General features: G+C 57.3%; 1 protein-coding gene across 2 annotated transcripts; it reads right to left on the bottom strand.

Moving 5' to 3' along the window:
* Nucleotides 1-10661: 10661 nt before the first annotated feature.
* On the bottom strand, nt 10662-16754 carry SELENOS (selenoprotein S). Of its 2 annotated transcripts, XM_059678442.1 has the most exons (6): nt 16599-16754; nt 16050-16184; nt 13373-13479; nt 11580-11669; nt 11406-11484; nt 10662-11147 (listed from the first exon to the last, which is right to left on the bottom strand). In XM_059678442.1, exons 1-6 carry the CDS (start codon nt 16672-16674, stop codon nt 11068-11070), a joined length of 567 nt encoding a protein of 188 aa, XP_059534425.1. In that variant the 5' UTR covers nt 16675-16754; the 3' UTR covers nt 10662-11067. The 2 variants fall into 2 exon arrangements, with proteins under 2 accessions (XP_059534425.1, XP_059534424.1); XM_059678441.1 differs by lacking the exon at nt 11406-11484.
* Nucleotides 16755-18279: the final 1525 nt, after the last annotated feature.

Genomic DNA, 18279 nt, shown 5'->3' with positions numbered 1-18279 from the left:
GTGCGGAACAGGAAACAGAGATGTTTGCTAGAGGTTTTATAGGGTGTCCCAAAATTCACGCAAGAAGTAATTTTGATAGAAAACACAGGTTTATAATTAAAAATTGTAAATTTTTTATTTATTTATAAAGTATATAGTATAGGGTTATGTATGGAATAGCACATCGGGTAAATGGCCTCCACGGCTTTGCTGGCACATACACAAAGCCGTGGTCTTCATTGTCCCTGCTCCTGGGCCATCACTGGTACTTGGTCATGCTTATCAAATTGAAGGGATTGAAATCAAAGGGCAACAGATATTAGAATCTGATTCAATAAACCAAGTAAAATTAGGCTTTTGTTTATTTATTTATTTATTTACTTATTTTGTTAATGCTCACGCCAAATTCAAATCTTGCGTGAATTTTGGGACACCCTTTATAACAAAACACGACACGGATGCACAGGAAATAAAAGTGAAACCCTTGGTGGGTTAGTTGGAAAAGACGTTAGCGAGGTTTCTCAATGGGTAAGTTAAACTTTCCATCTGATTTTTTTTCCATTACGTGAACATAATGTCTATATCACCCTCCTCAATAAACACCCATTTCCCCCCAGTTGAAGCCCTGAAATGATGAGCAGAATATTGGTCCCCGAGACCAGAGATTCGACGGGAGAGCTTATTCGGTGCAAATGCTGCTGTGTAACAGGAGTGGGGACGGGCCCACATGTGTTCCTCCCGCGTGGGAATAGCAAGAGCCTCCCCAAACCATCCAAACGCTCACGCTTCCTCCCGAATCCATTTCTCCGTTGGCTTTCTTCTTGCTCCCCCCTGCACTTCATTTTTGCAGCCCCCATAATCCTAGCGCCTCGTGCCAGCTGTGGTTTTCCTTAAACCCTTGAAGACATAAAAGAAAGAATCCCTTTGCCACAGGTTCGTGGACTATTGTGTTAACCAGGGGGCTCAGGCGCTGGAACTCTGTGACAACGTCGCCCTCTTGTGGTTCGGAGCTGTTACTGCTACGAGGAGTTGTCTCTTGGGCCCAAAGAGAGTCCTGACCAGATATTTTACTTCCTGGCCCATAACGGCCGGTTCCTAATGACCACCGTCAGCAGCATTTTCCAGGGTGACACCGTGGTCCCCGACTTTTGACTGACTAGCTGGTGGCCCTGTTAGAGGCGAGGATTTGAACTACAAACGGCCAGCGAGGATCTGGAGACGGAATGAGAAGACGGGGAGGTGGGGCTAGAGTTTGGGGCGTAACAAGCAGTCCAGATGGTTCCGGTGCCCAAATAGGTTTGAGAGCCGTGACTCCCGGCTCTCAGGTGGGAAAAGGGTCAATTTCCCCAACAGACGGATAGGGAATATTTGGACCGTACCCCGGATTCTTTGTCCGCCGGAGCCAAAGAATGAATCCACGGACAGAGGGTGGTAGAGCAAAGGTGGAGGTTTATTGAAGAACAAGTACAGACTCCCACGTGGGGAGGGGGAAAGGGTCCCACGGAGTTCCTTTTCCCTGCGGCTCATGCATAGGTGTACCGGCTGATAATGCGGATTTTGCAAAATAATTAAGCGGGACACCTTGTAAAGGCTGCAGATCTTTGTGCCTTGATATCCCCTCTGACCGGTCACTATTCGCTTGGACTGGTTACTACGGTAACTCCTGGGCTCAAAGGTTGAACCTCACATGAGGTCCTCTCCCCTCCTTCCTTATTGTCTCCCTATTCCCTCTGGGCTTTCTTCTTCTTCTGGATGAAGGGCTTCCTCCCCTTTGTTTTGTAAATATAGACCTTTCGCTGATCCCAGCTCCCTCATTCTATGGAAATGCACCTGTTGCAACATTTCAGCTCCTCTATTCCATGGAAATATACCCTCTGCTGCTCTGCAGTCCTGTGCTTCTTCCGTGGTCCCCTTAATTTCTAAAATGTCCTAAACCTGCCCTATGTCACCCCTGAAATTCCTGTTTCAAGAACAGCATCAGCCGGTGTAAACGGGCTGCATAAGGTCCTAGATGCCCATGGGGACGTCTTGTTCCCTTGCAAACCTGCCCGGATCACACTGCAGAGGCTGCAGAGGCCCTCGGGGCAGGAGTTTGCAGGGCGAGGGGGGGGGCCCATGTTTTCTCTGCTGCTCTCAAAACGCTCTCTTTCATCTGTTGGCACTCATATGAACTGTGGGTGGCAAGATTGTCGGCTCACAATGTTTGCCTTGCTTGTGTGCCCCCAAGTAGGACCCCAGTCCCCCCACACCTGACTCAGGGCGAAGGGGAGGGAAGTCCCAAAGGGGACATGCTTTTATGGCCACTTGTGTCCATAAGACCCAGCTGGGCCTGGCAGCCAGCTGCTGCGGTACACACGGGTCAACAGGAGGGGATTATACCCAACCAGCAGTATCTGTTCTTCCCCCCCCCGCCCCCCCCCCCTGCCCCGCCAGGCTTCCAGACAGTTTCCAGTAACTCTTTCACTTCCTCAGTGAGAAACGGGCATGTATGCTGAATGGGAAATGGGAGTGTGGGCCCCTTCCCGTTCTCCCCCTCCCCCTCCCTCCCCGAGGGGTATGGTGAGGCCAGGAGTAATGTGTAAGCCGCCTGTGAGGCCATGGGAGCCTGGACAGCTCCTTGGACTAAGAAAGGCCACAGAGAAACTGCTTCTAGGCCTGAGCCCTCATGGTAGCTGCTTGCCCCAGGGCACAGCTCCCCGCCCCCTGTGGGCCCTGCTTGGCTTAGTTTTGTCTCCTATAGAACCCTGCAGTGGGGAAGTCGGGGCTGTAGCAAAACAATGGCACCTGCAGCAAAACAATGGCACCGGCAGGCAGCCCCAGGTGCATCCCACCTGCAGGCCAGATGGGACATAGAGGAAAACTTCGGTGCAAAACTTCAGTGCAAACGTAAGTCCTGCTATAAACCCACGTGTTTCAGGTGCTCTGGGATCTTTGCATAACACAGGCCATGGCCAAGCGCATTTTGTTTCTAGATGTTTAGTGACGTTTCTAGATGTTTAGTGACGTTAAAGCAACCGCTGCAGGTAGGAGCGGGTGAGCGTCAGGAGCAGGTGAGGAGCTCTGTGTCTTGGGCTCAGACACTTGCCTGGAGGAGAGGTCAGGCCCAAACCACCTCTGCTTCCTTCCTTTGTCAAATGTGAGAGGGAAACTGACAGAGTCTCGGGGACTCCACAGAGAACTCTGATCCCCCATTTGAGCTGCCTGTGCCCCCAGGGTCCAGCCAGGGGACAGGCCCCTCCCTGGTCAGGTATATCGACCAGAGAGAATTTTTAACTCAGCCAGGTAGGGTAGGAAAGGGAAAGGGGAGAGAAAGCATTAGGTTGGCAGGTCTGATTGGGTGACATCTAGGTCCCCGCCAAGCACCAATCACCAGGCACCCCTCGCCTCTGAACACTGTCCCCAAGGACAGGGTGTGCACAGACGGGGCCCCCTGTCCGGTTAGTGGCTCATCTGTTGGCTTCTGCACCCGTGTGGCTCTGGGACTAGTGTGATCCGGCTCCGTCTGCTGGTCTCCGGGCAAAGAGCCTGGCTGTTAGATCCTTAAAGGCAAAGCACAAAAATGAAAACGTGCCGAGAAAAAATAAAAATGATTAGGGTGTGTTTTCCGTGTTAGCACCCGGCTTTAATTATAGACTAAAATCCGCCTCGGCCATGGCAGTCCCTTGAGGCCTTGCAAGGGTCCACGCCCCGGGGCAGATAAGTCCTCCAGGAGCCCGCGCCCGCGTGTCTGGGGGAGTTTCCACGTTCCCGCAGGGCGCCGGGAAGTCGCGTGGGGAGTCTGTCCCCCTCCCCGCAGCTTCCTGAAAAAAATACTTCCAAATGCCCCTTCTGCGGCCAGGGTCTCGCCGCGCCGGCCAGGAGGTCCCCGGTGGACGCCTTGGGCCGTGCTGGACGCTTCCCACCCGCTCGGAGCCAGACAAGAGACTCTCCGAGATGAACGAGATGAAGTTGGGGGGTCTTGGGGGGCGGCGGTGCTCTCTCGCCCACGCCCCCACCCTTCAGATGCGTCTCTCTTTGACTTTTACCCTATTGTCAGTCGCCACCTTGTGGCCACTTTTATATTGCCGCCTTCCTCCGTAGCTCCGGGGCATTCGGTAAGGGATGAGATTTGATCTTGTTGCCCGAGGCAGAGTTCCAGGAGCCCGGAGGCGATATCAGGATCGCCCCCGGTTACTCCGAGTGTCCACGTTTCATCGGTTCTCCGGAGATTGTACCGGCAGTCCTATAGACTATAAGCCTTGGGGCAACTGCTGGCTGAGCTGTGAGCAGGCGGGTACCAACACCGCCAGGGTTCCGCCCGCGGGAGCCGATGCCCGTGGGGTCAGCCCGTCCTGGTCTCGCTGTGGGGGAGCCGCAGCGGTTCCGCCCGGCCGCGGAAACCACCGGGCCAAGCCAGCCTGCGAGCCTGCCGGGGGCCTGTCCGTGGGGGCCGCAGGGGGTCCACTTGGCTGCGGGTGGGAACCACCGCCCGTAGGGTCTTGCTCGCTCGTGGGAGCCGCAGTGGGCCCATCCACGGAAGCCGCAGGGGTTCCGCCCGGCCGCGGAAGCCACCGGCTGTGGGCCTGCCCGCCCGCGGGGGTTGTAGGGGTTTGGCCTGGCTGCGGGAACCACCGGCTTGCAGGATTGTCTGCCCGCAGGGGCTGCAGCGGTTCCGTCCGGCTGCGGGAGCCACCGGCTGTGGGCCTGCTTGCTCGCCCGCGGGGGCTGCAGCGGTTCCATCCGGCTGTGGGCCTGCTGCTCGCCCGCGGGGGCTGCAGTGGTTCGGTCCGGCTACGGGGAGCCACCGGCTGTGGGCCTGCTGCTCGCCCGTGGGGGCTGCAGCGGTTCAGTCCGGCTGCGGGAGCTGCCGTCTGTAGGGTCCCGCCTGTCCGCAGGAGCTGCGGGAACCACCGGCTGTCGGCCTGCCTGCCCGCGGGGGCTGCAGCGGTTCCGTCTGGCTGTGGGCCTGCTGCTCGCCCGCGGGGGCTGCAGCGGTTCCGTCCGGCTACGGGAGCCACCGGCTGTGGGCCTGCTGCTCGCCCGCGGGGGCTGCAGTGGTTCGGTCCGGCTACGGGGAGCCACCGGCTGTGGGCCTGCTGCTCGCCCGTGGGGGCTGCAGCGGTTCAGTCCGGCTGCGGGAGCTGCCGTCTGTAGGGTCCCGCCTGTCCGCAGGAGCTGCGGGAACCACCGGCTGTCGGCCTGCCTGCCCGCGGGGGCTGCAGCGGTTCCGTCTGGCTGTGGGCCTGCTGCTCGCCCACGGGGGCTGCAGCGGTTCCGTCCGGCTACGGGAGCCACCGGCTGTGGGCCTGCTGCTCGCCCGCGGGGGCTGCAGCGGTTCCGTCCGGCTACGGGAGCCACCGGCTGTGGGCCTGCTGCTCGCCCGCGGGGGGCTGCAGCGGTTCGGTCCGGCTGCGGGAGCTGCCGTCTGTTAGGGTCCGCCTGTCCGCAGGAGCTGCGGGAACCACCGGCTGTCGGCCTGCCTGCCCATGGGGGCTGCAGGGGTTCCGTCCGGCTATGGGAACCACCGGCTTGTGGGCCTGCCCGCCCGCGGGGGCTGCAGGGGTTCCGTCCAGCTATGGGGAACCACAGGCCTGTGGGCCTTGCCCCGCCCACGGGAGCTGCAGCGGTTCCACCCGGCTTGTGGGCCTTGCCCGCCCGCGGGAGCTGCAGCGGTTCAAACTTGCTGTGGGGACCGCCGGCTTGTGTGCTTGTCCATCCGCGGAGGCCGCCGCCTGTCCTGTCCCTGCCCTGGCCCTGTCTGTGGGAGACGGTGTCCACACGGGAGCTGCTGACCATAGACCCAATTGCGGGAGGCCGCCCGTGAGGAATAGCGCTTGTATAGGGTTCCCGAGTTGTCTGCCTGCTCGCAGGAGCCACAGTGGGCCGGTTCGCAAAAGCTTGCATGGGTTCTGTCTGCAGGAGCCGCTGCCCTTAGGGTCCCGCACACTTGTGGAAGCTGCCGTGTGCCCGTCCGCGGTCTGGGAAGGCACTTCCTTGGTTCTGTTCCACGCCGAGGGTCAGGGCAGTAGCCTAAGAGGTGGGATGTGGTCCTGATGCCTGTGGGGGCGTTCCAGCGGGCCGGTGTTGGTATCAAGGTTGGTGCCGGTCACGCGTGACGATCCATGCTGCATTTGTTCACTCTAGGTTGTACCTCCAGTGCTGTAGGAGGTTGTTTTTTCACGCCAAGTCCCGGCCCAAGTGTGGGGCTGCACGGAACTGAACCGGTCAGACCAGCACCTATCGGTGCCCCTCAGCCCACTGGAGCTGGGCTTAGTGCTCTGCCAAGGATACAGGCTCGCGTGGGAGTCTGGTCCCAGAACGCTCGACCTTCCAGGCGATGAGGCCGGCGCCCTGGGTGGTGCTTGATCAGCAAGGAGGACAGACTTGCAGCACGCGTGGGTGTGTTGGTCGTTGGTCCGGCTTTACTTTGCCGCTCAGTCTTGAGGTTGGGGCCGGCCCTGGGCAGTATGTGCATGAAACTCTGCTGTTCTTTCCCGAGCCACGTTGAGCCTGGAGAGGAAGGAGCACACTCGCCCGCGAGCACGCATGGGTGTGCCGGTCATTGGTCCGGACTTTTACTGGCACTCGCGTCGAGGTGGGGCCGGCCCGGGGCAGTGTGTGGGTGAAATGCTTCGGCGGCCTTTTTCCGCAGACCTGGAGAGCACTATGTAAGGGCTGCAGTGCCAGCCGCAGGGCCCAAAGAAGGCGCCAAGGGCTGGAGGTGGCTGATCCCGTGACCATTCCGGGTACATGCCCGCTCCCTGGGCATCAGGACTTCAGTGTTTGCTGGAGACTGCCTGCCGGGTTGTGTAGCTTAACTTTCAACATCATGCCGGGCCCGAAGTGTGGGGTTGCCCAGAAGAGTAAATAGGATTGAACGGTGTCCCCCACCCATGAGAGGGGTGCGTGGGAAGCGAAGGTAGTGTCCACAGCGCATTGCTGCAAATCGAGGGCAGCTAGAGCCCACCACGGACTTGTCCACGAGCACTCGTGGATCCTATCACATTGGTTTTTTCCCCTTCAACTTTTGTGGGTCCTGCTTCTGAGGTGGAGACCTAACCGGTGCTGTGTGGGGCTCCAGGTAAGGCGGCTGTGGTCCTGGTGTTGGCCATTGGTAGGAGGTACCTCTGAGGAATTCATGGGCCGCAAATAGCGGCACGGTGTGCCCCACAGTGCCCGAGGAACAGGACCATGCGACTTGGTGTACTGTTGGGTGGCTTTGGTCATTTGTTCAGAGATGTGTATCTGCAGCGTTGTGGCGTGTTTTCCCAATTCCCGGCCTGGTAAAGCCGTGCCCTCGGAAACCCACAGGGGCTCTGTGGAGAACCGGAGGGACGTGGACCTGCATCTGCCAGTGCCTCTTCTCCCGGGAGGCAACCAGGGCTCTGTGAGGCAAAGGGAGTGAATTCATACCCCAGGCGCCCCCGCTAGAGTGGGGCCCAGTCTTGGGTCTTGTGGACCGAAGTGGACTGGTGTGAAGAATGGGTAGCGGGATCCCATTTTTGGGAGCCTGCTATGCCGTGTGTGGTTCAGCCCTATCACCAGCTTGCAGGGCCCAGAATTGGTATTTTCTGCCCTGCAAGGGCTCGCTCCCTGCAGTAAATTGCAAACAGCTCTCTGGGCGTGTAGGGCTCGGGCGTGAACTGATCCACCTCCCGGCTCTGCCTATGCTGCTGAGAGGCCCACACTGGGCCTGGCTTTCATTCGGGGACCAAGGACATTGACCGTGGTATCCTCATCTCTGTGCCGCAGGTGTCTTCAACCTCTTCACTGGGCTGCCGCCCCACTCGCGTGAGAGAAAAGCGTGAGGCTCACGCACCAGCTTCTGCTTGCTGTCCCGGAAGGCTCCACACAGAGGGTGGACGCCTTTGCTTGCTGTGCGGGCTTTAAGACACGCTACGAGGTTTTGGCGAAGTCTGGGCACCAGGAGGGCCGGCTGTGCTTCTGTGCTGCCCTGTGGAGCGGAGGTGTGGGGCTGCGGCTCGTGTGCGGATGTCAGGTCAGTTGAGTCTGGTCGCTTTTTTGTTTCCTCTCGGGGGAGATAAAGGTAAAATGCCCTGTCGTTTCGCCAGGTATCGTACCAGCAGGTTAAGGGGTGTCTCACCGCAACTTCTGACCCAAAGTGTGGTTGCCTGGACCAGCAGCTGCTGGGGCTTGGCGGGGAATTGGACCGGGTGCTCCTTTCTGAGTCCTCAGATGCAGATACGGACGGACAGGGCCCTGCATTTGATGGTAGTCGAGAGGGTCCCTGGTTGGGGTGCCAGGTCTTCCCTGGAGGCGAGGGCTGGCACAGTTGAAGGGAGCACAGAGTAGAAGGGCGGCCATACATGTTTCTGCCGTGGGGGCCGCCTCTGTGGAAGTGTTAGTTTCCATCCGGGGCGCCAAACCAGCTCCGGTTTGCTGTTGCCATGCCATGAGGGTTGACCAGATGGCTGTGAGTTGCTCGGTGGTAGAGAAAGGGGTGATGGGAGGGATTAGTGAACGGGCCACCACTCAAGGATGCCCGTGTGACCCGTGCTGAGGACCGGCCAACAGGCACGGTCATTTTTTTATCGGAAATGGGCGTTTTGTACCACCAGGTTAGTAATAACCCTGTGGTGGGTGGCTGACCAGGTTGGTTCTGTGGGTGGACCACTAGGCCTCAGGGTTTGACTACAACCTGACACCAGGCTCTGCCTGTAGGGGATGCCTGAGTGGGTGCAGGAGGTGGTTGTAGCCCTTGGCCATGGTGCACAAAGGCGGTGAGTGTGGTTCTCACCCGTGTGATCCATGCCTTGGACAATGTGCCTGGCTGACCCCCTTTGAGGCCCCTCCTTGGGCTATCATGGGCTCCAGTGACCAAAGGTGGTCAATGTTCTCACCCAGAGGCTGTGATGCCCTTTGATGCTCAGGGTGGGCCTTGTGGTGATCTCGCTGAGTGAGGTTTCTGAGCTTGCTCTGCTGGGAATTTCTCAGGCTGCTGCTTGTGGCTGTTGGGCTGGACCTAACATGTGGTTGGATACTCTGCTGAATGAGTGTGCTGTGCCCATTTCACCCTGATGCTGCCTGCCTGGGAGAGGTGTGTGGAGGGCAGGGTGTGGACCCTGTGGACCCTGCTCTCTACTCATCCTCATGGTGTTGGCATTCAGAATTGAACCCGAGGACCACTTGCTCCTTAGCTTGTGTCTCCCTCTGGTGTGGGAGCTTGTACCTGCTGGGCCTTGGATGATGCCCATGGGTGCTGTTCTCAGTTGTCACTCCTAGTTCCTGTCCTGCTTTGAAACCTTTGGAAAAGCTACTGCTGCGGTTCCTGCTTGGTGAGCCAAGGTGCGGTGGCTGAACCGGCTGCCCACAGCCCCAAGTCTTTGACAAGCCAGTGGTGGCTAAGCTGTTGCCAAGGCATAAGGGGTGAGTGTGGCTCTGACCTAGTGGCTTTCAGGGCCCTGGGAACTGTAGTTATGGTGGGACCTCACCTTTCGAGCCTGTTCCTTGGCTTGTTGACTCAGAACTGAGGGAGCCTGTTCCTCAGTGCTGTTGTCCTGGCCTCTCCAGACTGGTTCTTGGGGCCTGGGCTGTGTGATGGCTGTTCTTGCTGACGGGGTGTGCTTCTAGGCTCATTTGGCCCTGATGTTTGGGGCTTGCACTTGGAGTCCCATACTTGCTGTTGCTGTGCCCAGCCGGTGGCTGTGGCCCACTGAAGCTTGCCCTATGGCTTTGCCCAACTGCTTCTGTGTATTTGATGCTTTTATGTGGCTGCATTTGTTTGTGTTTTCTTGAGAAAGCACTTAATCTTCCCATGTGAAGGGGACCCAAGCCCCAGACAGTGAGGGTTCCCCAGCCCTGCTGTGGGTGCTCTGAATGGGCCAGCTGAAAGTTGTGCCTGGGTGCGGTGAAGAGGTCTTAACCTGCAGCTGGTCCTTGTGCTGCAGGGCACCAGGGTGGTGATGAGACCCATGGCAGACGGGCCCTTGCTTTTTTATAAGCTAGGACTGGGGGCCCAAGCCTCCAGTGTTTTGGTTGGTGGCAACCCCCTCCAGCCTAGGGGGAACCCACTGGGGCTGTGTGCCCTTGCCTCTGTAAGTAGGCTGCCTGCTTGCACTTGCAGGGTGGTGTGCATGTTGGGTTGTAAGCCTTGCCCTTGGGAGCCTTCTCAGTGCAGAGGTCACGTGGGTGAGCCACAGTTGAATGTAGGAGACTTGAGAGGCCCAGGAATCCTGTGACCGGGGTTGGCATGGGGGTGAGCTGTCTGCACCAAAGTTGGTGACTGGTTTACCAGTGAGTCCTCTTTGGAACGTTTGCAAGGGCTGCACCTTGGGCCCCTGCTTTGAGTCTCTGTTGACGTCACCCGAGACAGGCCTTCAGTGGGCAGGGAGGCTTGTGTCTTGGATTGTGTGTGAGACCAACCAGTGAGGGCTGAGATGGTCATGTCACCTGGTGCTGTGGGCGCCTTTGCTGGCCTTCTCTGTGGGGGCGTGTGGCCTGCTCCCTGGCTTAGAGTGCAGTGGCTGTGTGGTGCCCGTGGGCAGCCTTAGGCTACATTGTGTGCTGCTGGGGGACTGTGCCTTTCCTTGCCCTTCTGAGCAAGGCGAGGTTCTGGTGCAGAAGCAACTACACCTCTTAGAAGTGTGGCAGCCCTGGGTGTAGGGGCTTGGGAGGAGGCGCAGTGCGAGGGTAATGACCACAGTAGAAGGCGGCTGTGGAAAGAGGCCTTGTGCATAAAGACAGCAGCTTTAAAAACGTTTATAACTTGCAAAGTGTTCTGTGCAGGTCTACAGAAACCCCGTCAACTGTGAGCCTCGGTAATCCTTGGTGGTGGGTTCACCATTTACAAGGAGGACGTCATTCGACGCAACCTATCACAGAGACTGTCCTAGCAGCAGCGAAGGGCTGTGTGAGAGGGGGCCGTTCCTCTAGTTCCCAGTGTTCCGGATTGGGTCAGGTGCCTCCTTCTGAGATGGGGACCCGCTGTTGCCTGGTGGGTGCTGTGCAGGTGGAGGACAGAAGTGAGCCCCATGCCCCCTGGGCTGGGTTGGTCACTGTGAGAAAGGGTGCGTAAGGCAATTGAAGGGGGTTGGGGGTGAGGGCTGGGCTTGCTTCGTGTCGAGTGACACGGGCAAGGCTTTCTTAGCCTCATCCCCCAGATGATGGGCCTCGGCGTCCAGGTCTCCACGTGCAGGCTCCTCCTCCTTCCCCAGACAAAGGGTTATAACCTGCAGTGACAGCAAAGAAAATGGGCCCTTTATCACGACCACCCGGCTCTCCTTGTTTGGGACCTTCTCAATAAAATGTCTTGGGTATCTGACTTTGAGACTTTTATCCTGCAGCTTTGCCGAAGGCTGCTGACTCCCAGGCCTTGTGAAAGGGGGTATTACCACCCTCTGCATAAGTTCTCCAAACCTTCCCACCTCCTTGCCCCTCGAGCCTTCCTAGAGAGAAAAGAGCAGAGCGTTGGGTGGGGTGGTCCTTACCACCTCCACGTAGGGGCTTCCTGTCGGCTGGCCGTTTGGGGAGGCTGGATGAAGTAGAAGGGCTGGGGTTGTCTTCTTCCTGTGTGGAGGGAAGAGAGAAGGCTCACAGTGAGCAATTACGTTCTTACCTGCCAGTTGGAGGGGGAGGCTCGCTGTCATCTCCTGGGGGCTCACCTGAGGCTTCCTGGCATGGCCTCTGTAGCTCTTCCCCTCTTGCAGGCTGTCCCACATTTCAATCTTCCTTCTCCGTTTCTCTTCCTCAAGCTGTGAGGGGGGTGAAGAGGGGATGAGTGTGCGTCTGCAAGACCACTCTGCCTTTCAGGTACAAAGGCCTGAGAGGTTGGAGTGTAGGGAAGTGAATTGGAAGGGGGTTTGCATCTTGCTGGGGTCGACCAGATGGCCCAGCAAAAAAAAAAAAAAAAAAAAAAAAAAAAAAAAAAAATTTGCAGGAAAGTGTCCAGCTCCCTCCAGTCAGGTAAAAATGCCCTAGGTTTAGAGGTCGACCAGTAGTCCCCAAGCAAACCCTCTACCCCAATGCATCTAGCGGTGGGGGTTTCCGGGAGGTGCCAGCCAGTCCATGCAGAAGCATGCCAGGAACGTGCCTCAATGCCATCTGGGTAGGGGCTATCATTTGGCAAAAGAGCCGCAAAAGGTTCAGAGGAGCCACTTTTGCTGGGTTTGCACTTTTTGGGTTTTTTTTTTTTTTTTTTAAATTTTTTACTAGGGGTCCAGTGCGGTGCGAGGCTGCGGTGGGCACAGGGGCGGGTGCAGCCCATCCTCCGCAGCCCCGCTCGCACTGTGGAGCAATTGGGGGGCGGCAGCTTACAGCCCCTACGGCCGATCATGGGCAGCCACCGCCTCCCGCAAATGACCTGCGCTGGCCGGCGGAACCTAGGTGGGGACCAGGGGCTGGTGCCCCTGCTCACCTGTTCCCCCATCCCACTGCAGCAGACGGCATCGTGACTGTTCGGCTGTTCAATCTATTTGCATAGGTGTGTGTGGTGTGTGTGGTGTGTGTGGTGTGTGTGTGGTGTGTGTGGTGTGGGTGTGTGTGTGGTGTGGGTGTGTGTGGTGTGTGGTGGGGGTGTGTGTGTGTGTGTGTGGTGTGTGTGTGTGTGGTGTGTGTGTGTGTGTGTGTGTTGTGTGTGTGTGTGAGAGTGTGTGTGTGCGCACTAGGCTTATAAATAAGGTTTGCAGCCAAGGGGCCCAATTCTCTCCTTGTGCGATTTCCCTATTGGGGGAAAAATGTTATCTTTTTGCTTTTCCCTACTTTCCCTAATGCCTGCCTGTGACATCACAGCCTGCCCTTGCCTTTCTAACCTATATGCTTAAAAAAATTAGCCACAGAAAGGTGCCAGCGGTACATTTTCGGTTACCAGAGCGTGGGCAGTCTCATTCCGGGTTCCAGCCCGCGCAGAAGCAAAAGCCACCAGGAGGACCCACTGGGCTGCTGCCCTCCAGGCTTCCTCGGAGTGCAGAGGGGGCCCAGAAACCTCTGCGCTAGAGAATAACAGTCCAGTCTGCATTTCCTTTTGTTGGGTCAGACTGGGGCACAGCTGGTCCTCCATCCTTGGTTCTTCCTCTCCCCTCTCCTAGGGCCCCCAACAAATCTGTCAAAAGGCCATCTCAGCCCCGGGCTTAGCCCATCACTGCTCTCCCTCCATCCCCTGAGGAGAGGCCCCAGCAGGCCGGGGCATGTGAGACACGCAGCCTGAACTAGAATGTGTGTGCTCTGCTGCCATGACACCCGCCACACACAGATGGTGGCTGAAATCCTGAATCCTGCTGGGAGAGCCACTAAGAAGCAAAAATGTAAGTACAAGACATCCCCGTAACGAATCGCACAAGCAGAGTGTTGCCCTCAGCTGAAAAGATGCTGCCGAATCCATTCCCAGGACTCACCCCTGTGCACACAGTGTTTACCCGCTAAGCCTCAGACCTTGTGGTTGAGGGCGGAGCAACCCTACCTGTCGTAGTTTCTCCTTGTGCCTTTCTACTTGGGCATTTAACTCCTCCTGCATTTTCAGGCGCGCGGCCGCTAAAGCCTCCTGCCGTCTCACAACATCCTCGGGAGCTGTGAGGAGAGAAGAATGAAGGAAAGTAACGCACCTTGTGCACCACGGAAACTCTCCCGAGTCCACACAATTACAAAGACGTGGGAGTACAGACATGGGACCCCTCCACATCTGTTTTGGCTGTTTGGGGGGGAGGAGGCTGCCCCTCGGCACCGGAAACCTCCCGGAGATGCAGATTCCTGCCCCTTCCCCCCCAACTCCAAATTCAGAAAGACCTGGGGGGGGGGGGCAGCCTGAAAGGGAAGTGCTCTGACAGACACACTTCGCTGTACCTGGGTTTCGGGCTTGATCCCCAGTAAGGGGCGTGCAGGAGGCAACCAAAGTGAGTGGGAGGTATCAGGCCACAGCCGGGATACCTCCCAGCACCCAGTGCCGAGGTTGAACAGAATTCTAGAAGACAGCTGGCCATCACTGAAATTAGTCCAGGTCAACACCAGAAAGCGTTTGAGAGCCTCAGGTACTTTATCACTTTATCCTTGTTTCCACATTAAAGAAAAATCCCTCCAGTCAGCGTTGGAAGGTATATATCCCAACAGCACAGGAACAAGGCCCCTTAGCTGAATGAATCCACATAAACTGCGGGTCAAGATGTCATGGTCAAGTGGCTGGCAAAGGAGTGTGGGGTGTGTGTGTGGGTGGTGGTGGCAGGGATGAGCAAAACTTTAGAGCCAGCAGTTCTGGATTGCAAGAGGGATGTTTGACTGCCGGTTTATGGGATTGGACCTAAAATGGCAGTCAGACATCTCCCAGAGGGATCCCAGATTGGAGAGGGTGCAGGCTGGGCTGAGGGACACGTATCCCCCACTCCCCACCCCCCCCACGAATTTCGTGCACCAGGTCACTAGTAAAAATACATTTTTAAAAATATTTTTGCTTTCAGAGAGGAAGGGAGAGAGAGAGACATCAATGATGATGAGGGAATCATTGATTGGCTGCCTCCTGCACCTTGGACCAAGCCCGCAACCCAGGCATGTGCCCATGACCAGAATCGAACCTGGGACCCTTTGGTCTGCAGGCTGAGGCTCTATCCACTGAGCCAAACCAGCCAGGGCAATAAAAATATTTAAAATAAAGAGGAAACAAAAAGTATACTTCCACTTTGGATATGGAGGTGTGATTACAGGAACCTTGCTAACTTGTCAGCTTAGAATAAAATCAACTAAGTGTAGTGTTTTTTTAAATATATTTTTATTGATTCCAGAGAGGGAGAGGAAGAGATATATCAATGATGAGAGAGAATCACTGATTGGCTGCCTCCCGCAAGACCCCCACTGGGGATCGAGCCCACAACCCGGGCACGTGCCCTTGACTGGTATCGAACCTGGGACCTTTCAGTCCCCAGGCCAATGCTCTATCCACTGAGCCAAACCAGCCAGGGCCCAGGTGTAGTTTTTTAACCTACATTTTCATGCCCCAAATTGAACAGCAACACCACACACCTTTCCCTGCAGTTACTGGTGGAGGTGGCTGTGGCAGGTGCCTGGGGCTGTTCCCGACACCACTCTCAACCTGCTTTAAAGGTTTACACTTTGACTTTGTAGTTTCTAGTTGCCCATAGGGCCAACAATCCAAGAGACTGACTGGGCATGCAGGCCCAAGGCCCAGGGGCACGGGGAAGGAGAAGCAGGCTTGGTGAGTTTTACGACCTCTGCTCCTCCTCCCCAACCTCGGTAACTATGGTGACTCTGATGCATGACCACCTGTGTTTGATGCTGCTGCTATGGAAACGGCAGCACTGCGTCCGACCAGTGAGAAGGTGATCAATCAGCATAAAGTGAGTGGGAAGGACCAGACTAACCCACACCGGAGTTCCTCCTCGCTCCAGGCCTGAGGTCACTCGGGGTTCACAGGCAGACCCGCCAGTGAAGTTTCCAACCTAATCCACCCCCATTAAAAATCCCTGCCCTGGCGCGGCTGTGGTGGCTCAGTGGATTGAGCGTTGTCCCATGGACCAAGAGGTCCTGGGTTCGATTCCCAGTCAGGGCACGTGCCTGGGTTGTGGGCTTGATCCCCAGTAGGGGGCGTGCAGGAGGCACGATAAGTCTCTCTCGTCATTGATGTTTCTATCTCCCTCCCCCTCTGAAATAAAAATTGTTTTTTGTGTGTGGGGGGGTTTTTTTTGGTGCCAGTGACTCGGATACGAATCGAGGAGTGTATTTTTTTTTTTTTTTAATCCCTGCCCTGGACCTAACCGGTGTGGCTCAGTGGATAGAGCATCGGCCTGCGGACTGGAGGGTCCTGGGTTCGATTCCGGTCAAGGGCATGTACCTTGGTTGCGAGCACATCCCCAGTAAGGGGTGTGCAGGAGGCAGCTGATCGATGTTTCTAGCTTTCCACCCCTCTCCCTTCCTCTCTGTAAAAAAAAAAAAATCAATAAAATATATTTTAAAAAATAAAAATCTCTGCCCTGGGGAAACCGAGATCGCACGTTCGTTCATCCCCGTTCCGTTTCAGAAGCGCCAAGCGGTCCCGTCCCCTGTCCCCCCTCCCCACCCCCCCACCGGTCACCATCCGGGGCTCCTTACTCCCAACCACAGCCTCGGTTTCACTATCGGCATCAGGTACGAACCTACAGCAGCCGCCGCCGGGTCCGGCCGCCTCTGCCTGGAGGCCCTCAGGCGGCCCGAGAGCTTCTGAAAGACCGCGAACAGCAGGACGCAGCCGAAGACCAGGTACCAGCCGTAGGCGGCCAGCAGGGAGCCCACTGCGCGCAAAACACACCCAAAACACCAGTTTGTGAGGAACTGGAGAGACAAACACTCCTTCCTGGGGATAGAGAGAAGCCGAGCCAACTCGGGCGGGCAGAGGCCGCCCGCACCCGGGGACACGGAGAAACGGGGGAACCCTAAGGGGACGCAAGGGCGGGCGGGGAGGGGGGCGCACGCAATGGCCCAGGGATCCCAGGGACCGCAAGCCCAGAGCTTGCTTTCCAATCAAAAAAGAAAAAAAATAAAATAAAAGAAAGCGGCCGGACGACGCCGCCGCCCTGGGAAGAGCGGCTCCAGGAGGGAAAGGCCTCCCAAGGCCCCGGCCCGGCCGGCCCGCCGCGGAGGACCACGCACCGACCATGGGGACCCCCGCCCGCCCCCCCTGGGTCCCGCGGCCCGCGGCGGCTCACCGGTGACGTGCAGGAAGCGCAGCCCCTCCGACTCCAGGGCCGGCCGCGCCGACAGCTGCTCCCCGTCCTGCTCCATGGCGGCCGCTGCGCTGCCGGGGCTGCGCCGCGTCAGCTCCGGCTGCCGACTTCCGGCTTCCGGCCTCGCGCCCGCCCCTACGTAGGCGACGTGCGCCCGGGGGCGTGGCTTCGGCCTCCCCGGGCCAATGGCGGCGCGGCGCCGCGACAGAGTGGCAGCACCGCCGGGTTTGGACGCGTGACAGGTGTCCCCGTCCGCTCGCCCCGAGTGTTTACGTTTGTGGGGAAGCCGCGCAGCCGGGTCCCGCCGCCCCGTCGCCGTCTCAGCTGAGAAAGGACGCCGATCCCCGCGTTTCTCCTCCTCCGCCCGCAAGACAAGCCTCTTGGGGAGGAATCAGCCCAGCGAGGGCCCCCAACACGCGCTCGGCGGCGCAGACAGTCCCCGTCATTACGGCCCGGTCCTCCGCCCACAGTGTCCTGCACTCGCTGCCTGACACTCGCCTCTCTCAACCTATTTGAAATGTGACTTGGGATGGGTCCCCCCCCCCCCCCCCCAGAAGGTTTTGAAGGGAACATACCTAGCTCTGTCAAAAGCTAATTGACAAATAGCAATATGATTTTTAGAGAGACCATAGGCCCTCGTGGTACCAAGCCTAGTCTTTTGTTTTTTAAATATATTTTTATTGATTTTAGAGAGGAAGGGAGAGGGAGAGAGAGATAGAAACATCAATGATGAGAGAGAATCATTGATCAGCTGCCTCCTGCACACCCCCTACTGGGGATCCCCTAGTGGGTATTGAGCCCCTAACCTAGGCATGTGCCCTTGGCCAGTATAGAACCCGGACCCTTCAGTCCGCAGGCCAAGCCACTGAGCCAAACCTGCTGGGGCTGAATTTTCTTCTTTTAACACCTCCTTTGTGATGTTTCACTTGTAAAAGATGAACCATTGCCTGGCCGGTGTGGCTCGGTGGTTCAGCATCGACCTATGCACCAGATCAAGGTTCCATCCCCTATCAGGCCACATGCCCGGGTTGCAGATTCGACCCCCAGTACCCTTTCCCCTTCCCCACGTGGGAGTCTGTACTTGTTCTTCAATAAACCTCCACCTTTGCTATACCACCCTCTGTCCATGGATTCCTTCTTCCACTCTGGTGGATAAAGAATCCGGGTTCCAGCTAGTCAGTCAAAAATCGGGGACCACGGTGTCACCCTGGAAAATGCTGGTGACGGTGGTCATTAGGAACCGGCCGTTATGGGCCAGGAAGTAAAATATCTGGTCAGGACTCTCTTTGGGCCCAAGAGACAACTCCTCGTAGCAGTAACAGCTCCGAACCACAAGAGGGCGACGTTGTCACAGAGTTCCAGCACCTGAGCCCTCTGGTTAACACAATAGTCCAAGAACCTGTGGCAAAGGGATTCTTTCTTTTATATAGTTAAGGGTTTAGGAAAAACCACACCTGACACAAGGCCCTAGGATTATGGGGGCTGCAAAAATGAAGTGCAGGGAGGAGCAAGAAGAAAGCCAACGGAGAAATGGATTCGGGAGGAAGCGTGAGCGTTTGGATGGTTTGGGGAGGCTCTTGCTATTCCCACGCGGGAGGAACACATGTGGGCCCGTCCCCACTCCTGTTACACAGCAGCATTTGCACCAAATAAGCTCTCCCGT

Source organism: Myotis daubentonii, chromosome 21 (assembly GCF_963259705.1).
Source record: "Myotis daubentonii chromosome 21, mMyoDau2.1, whole genome shotgun sequence".
Taxonomy (NCBI): Eukaryota; Metazoa; Chordata; class Mammalia; order Chiroptera; family Vespertilionidae; genus Myotis; species Myotis daubentonii.
Note: the sequence above shows the minus strand (reverse complement) of the source record. Positions and strands in the feature narration are given on the sequence as shown.

Bases quoted from the DNA above. Each gene is read 5' to 3' on its own strand.
- SELENOS (XM_059678441.1), bottom strand. From the start codon at position 16,674: ATGGAGCAGGACGGGGAGCAGCTGTCGGCGCGGCCGGCCCTGGAGTCG. The intron at 13,480-16,049 runs GTTCGTACCTGA...CTCTCCTCACAG, and splicing joins CCCGGCGGCGGCTGCTGTAG to CTCCCGAGGATGTTGTGAGA. The intron at 11,670-13,372 runs GTAGGGTTGCTC...CCCCCCTCACAG, and splicing joins ACAAGGAGAAACTACGACAG to CTTGAGGAAGAGAAACGGAG.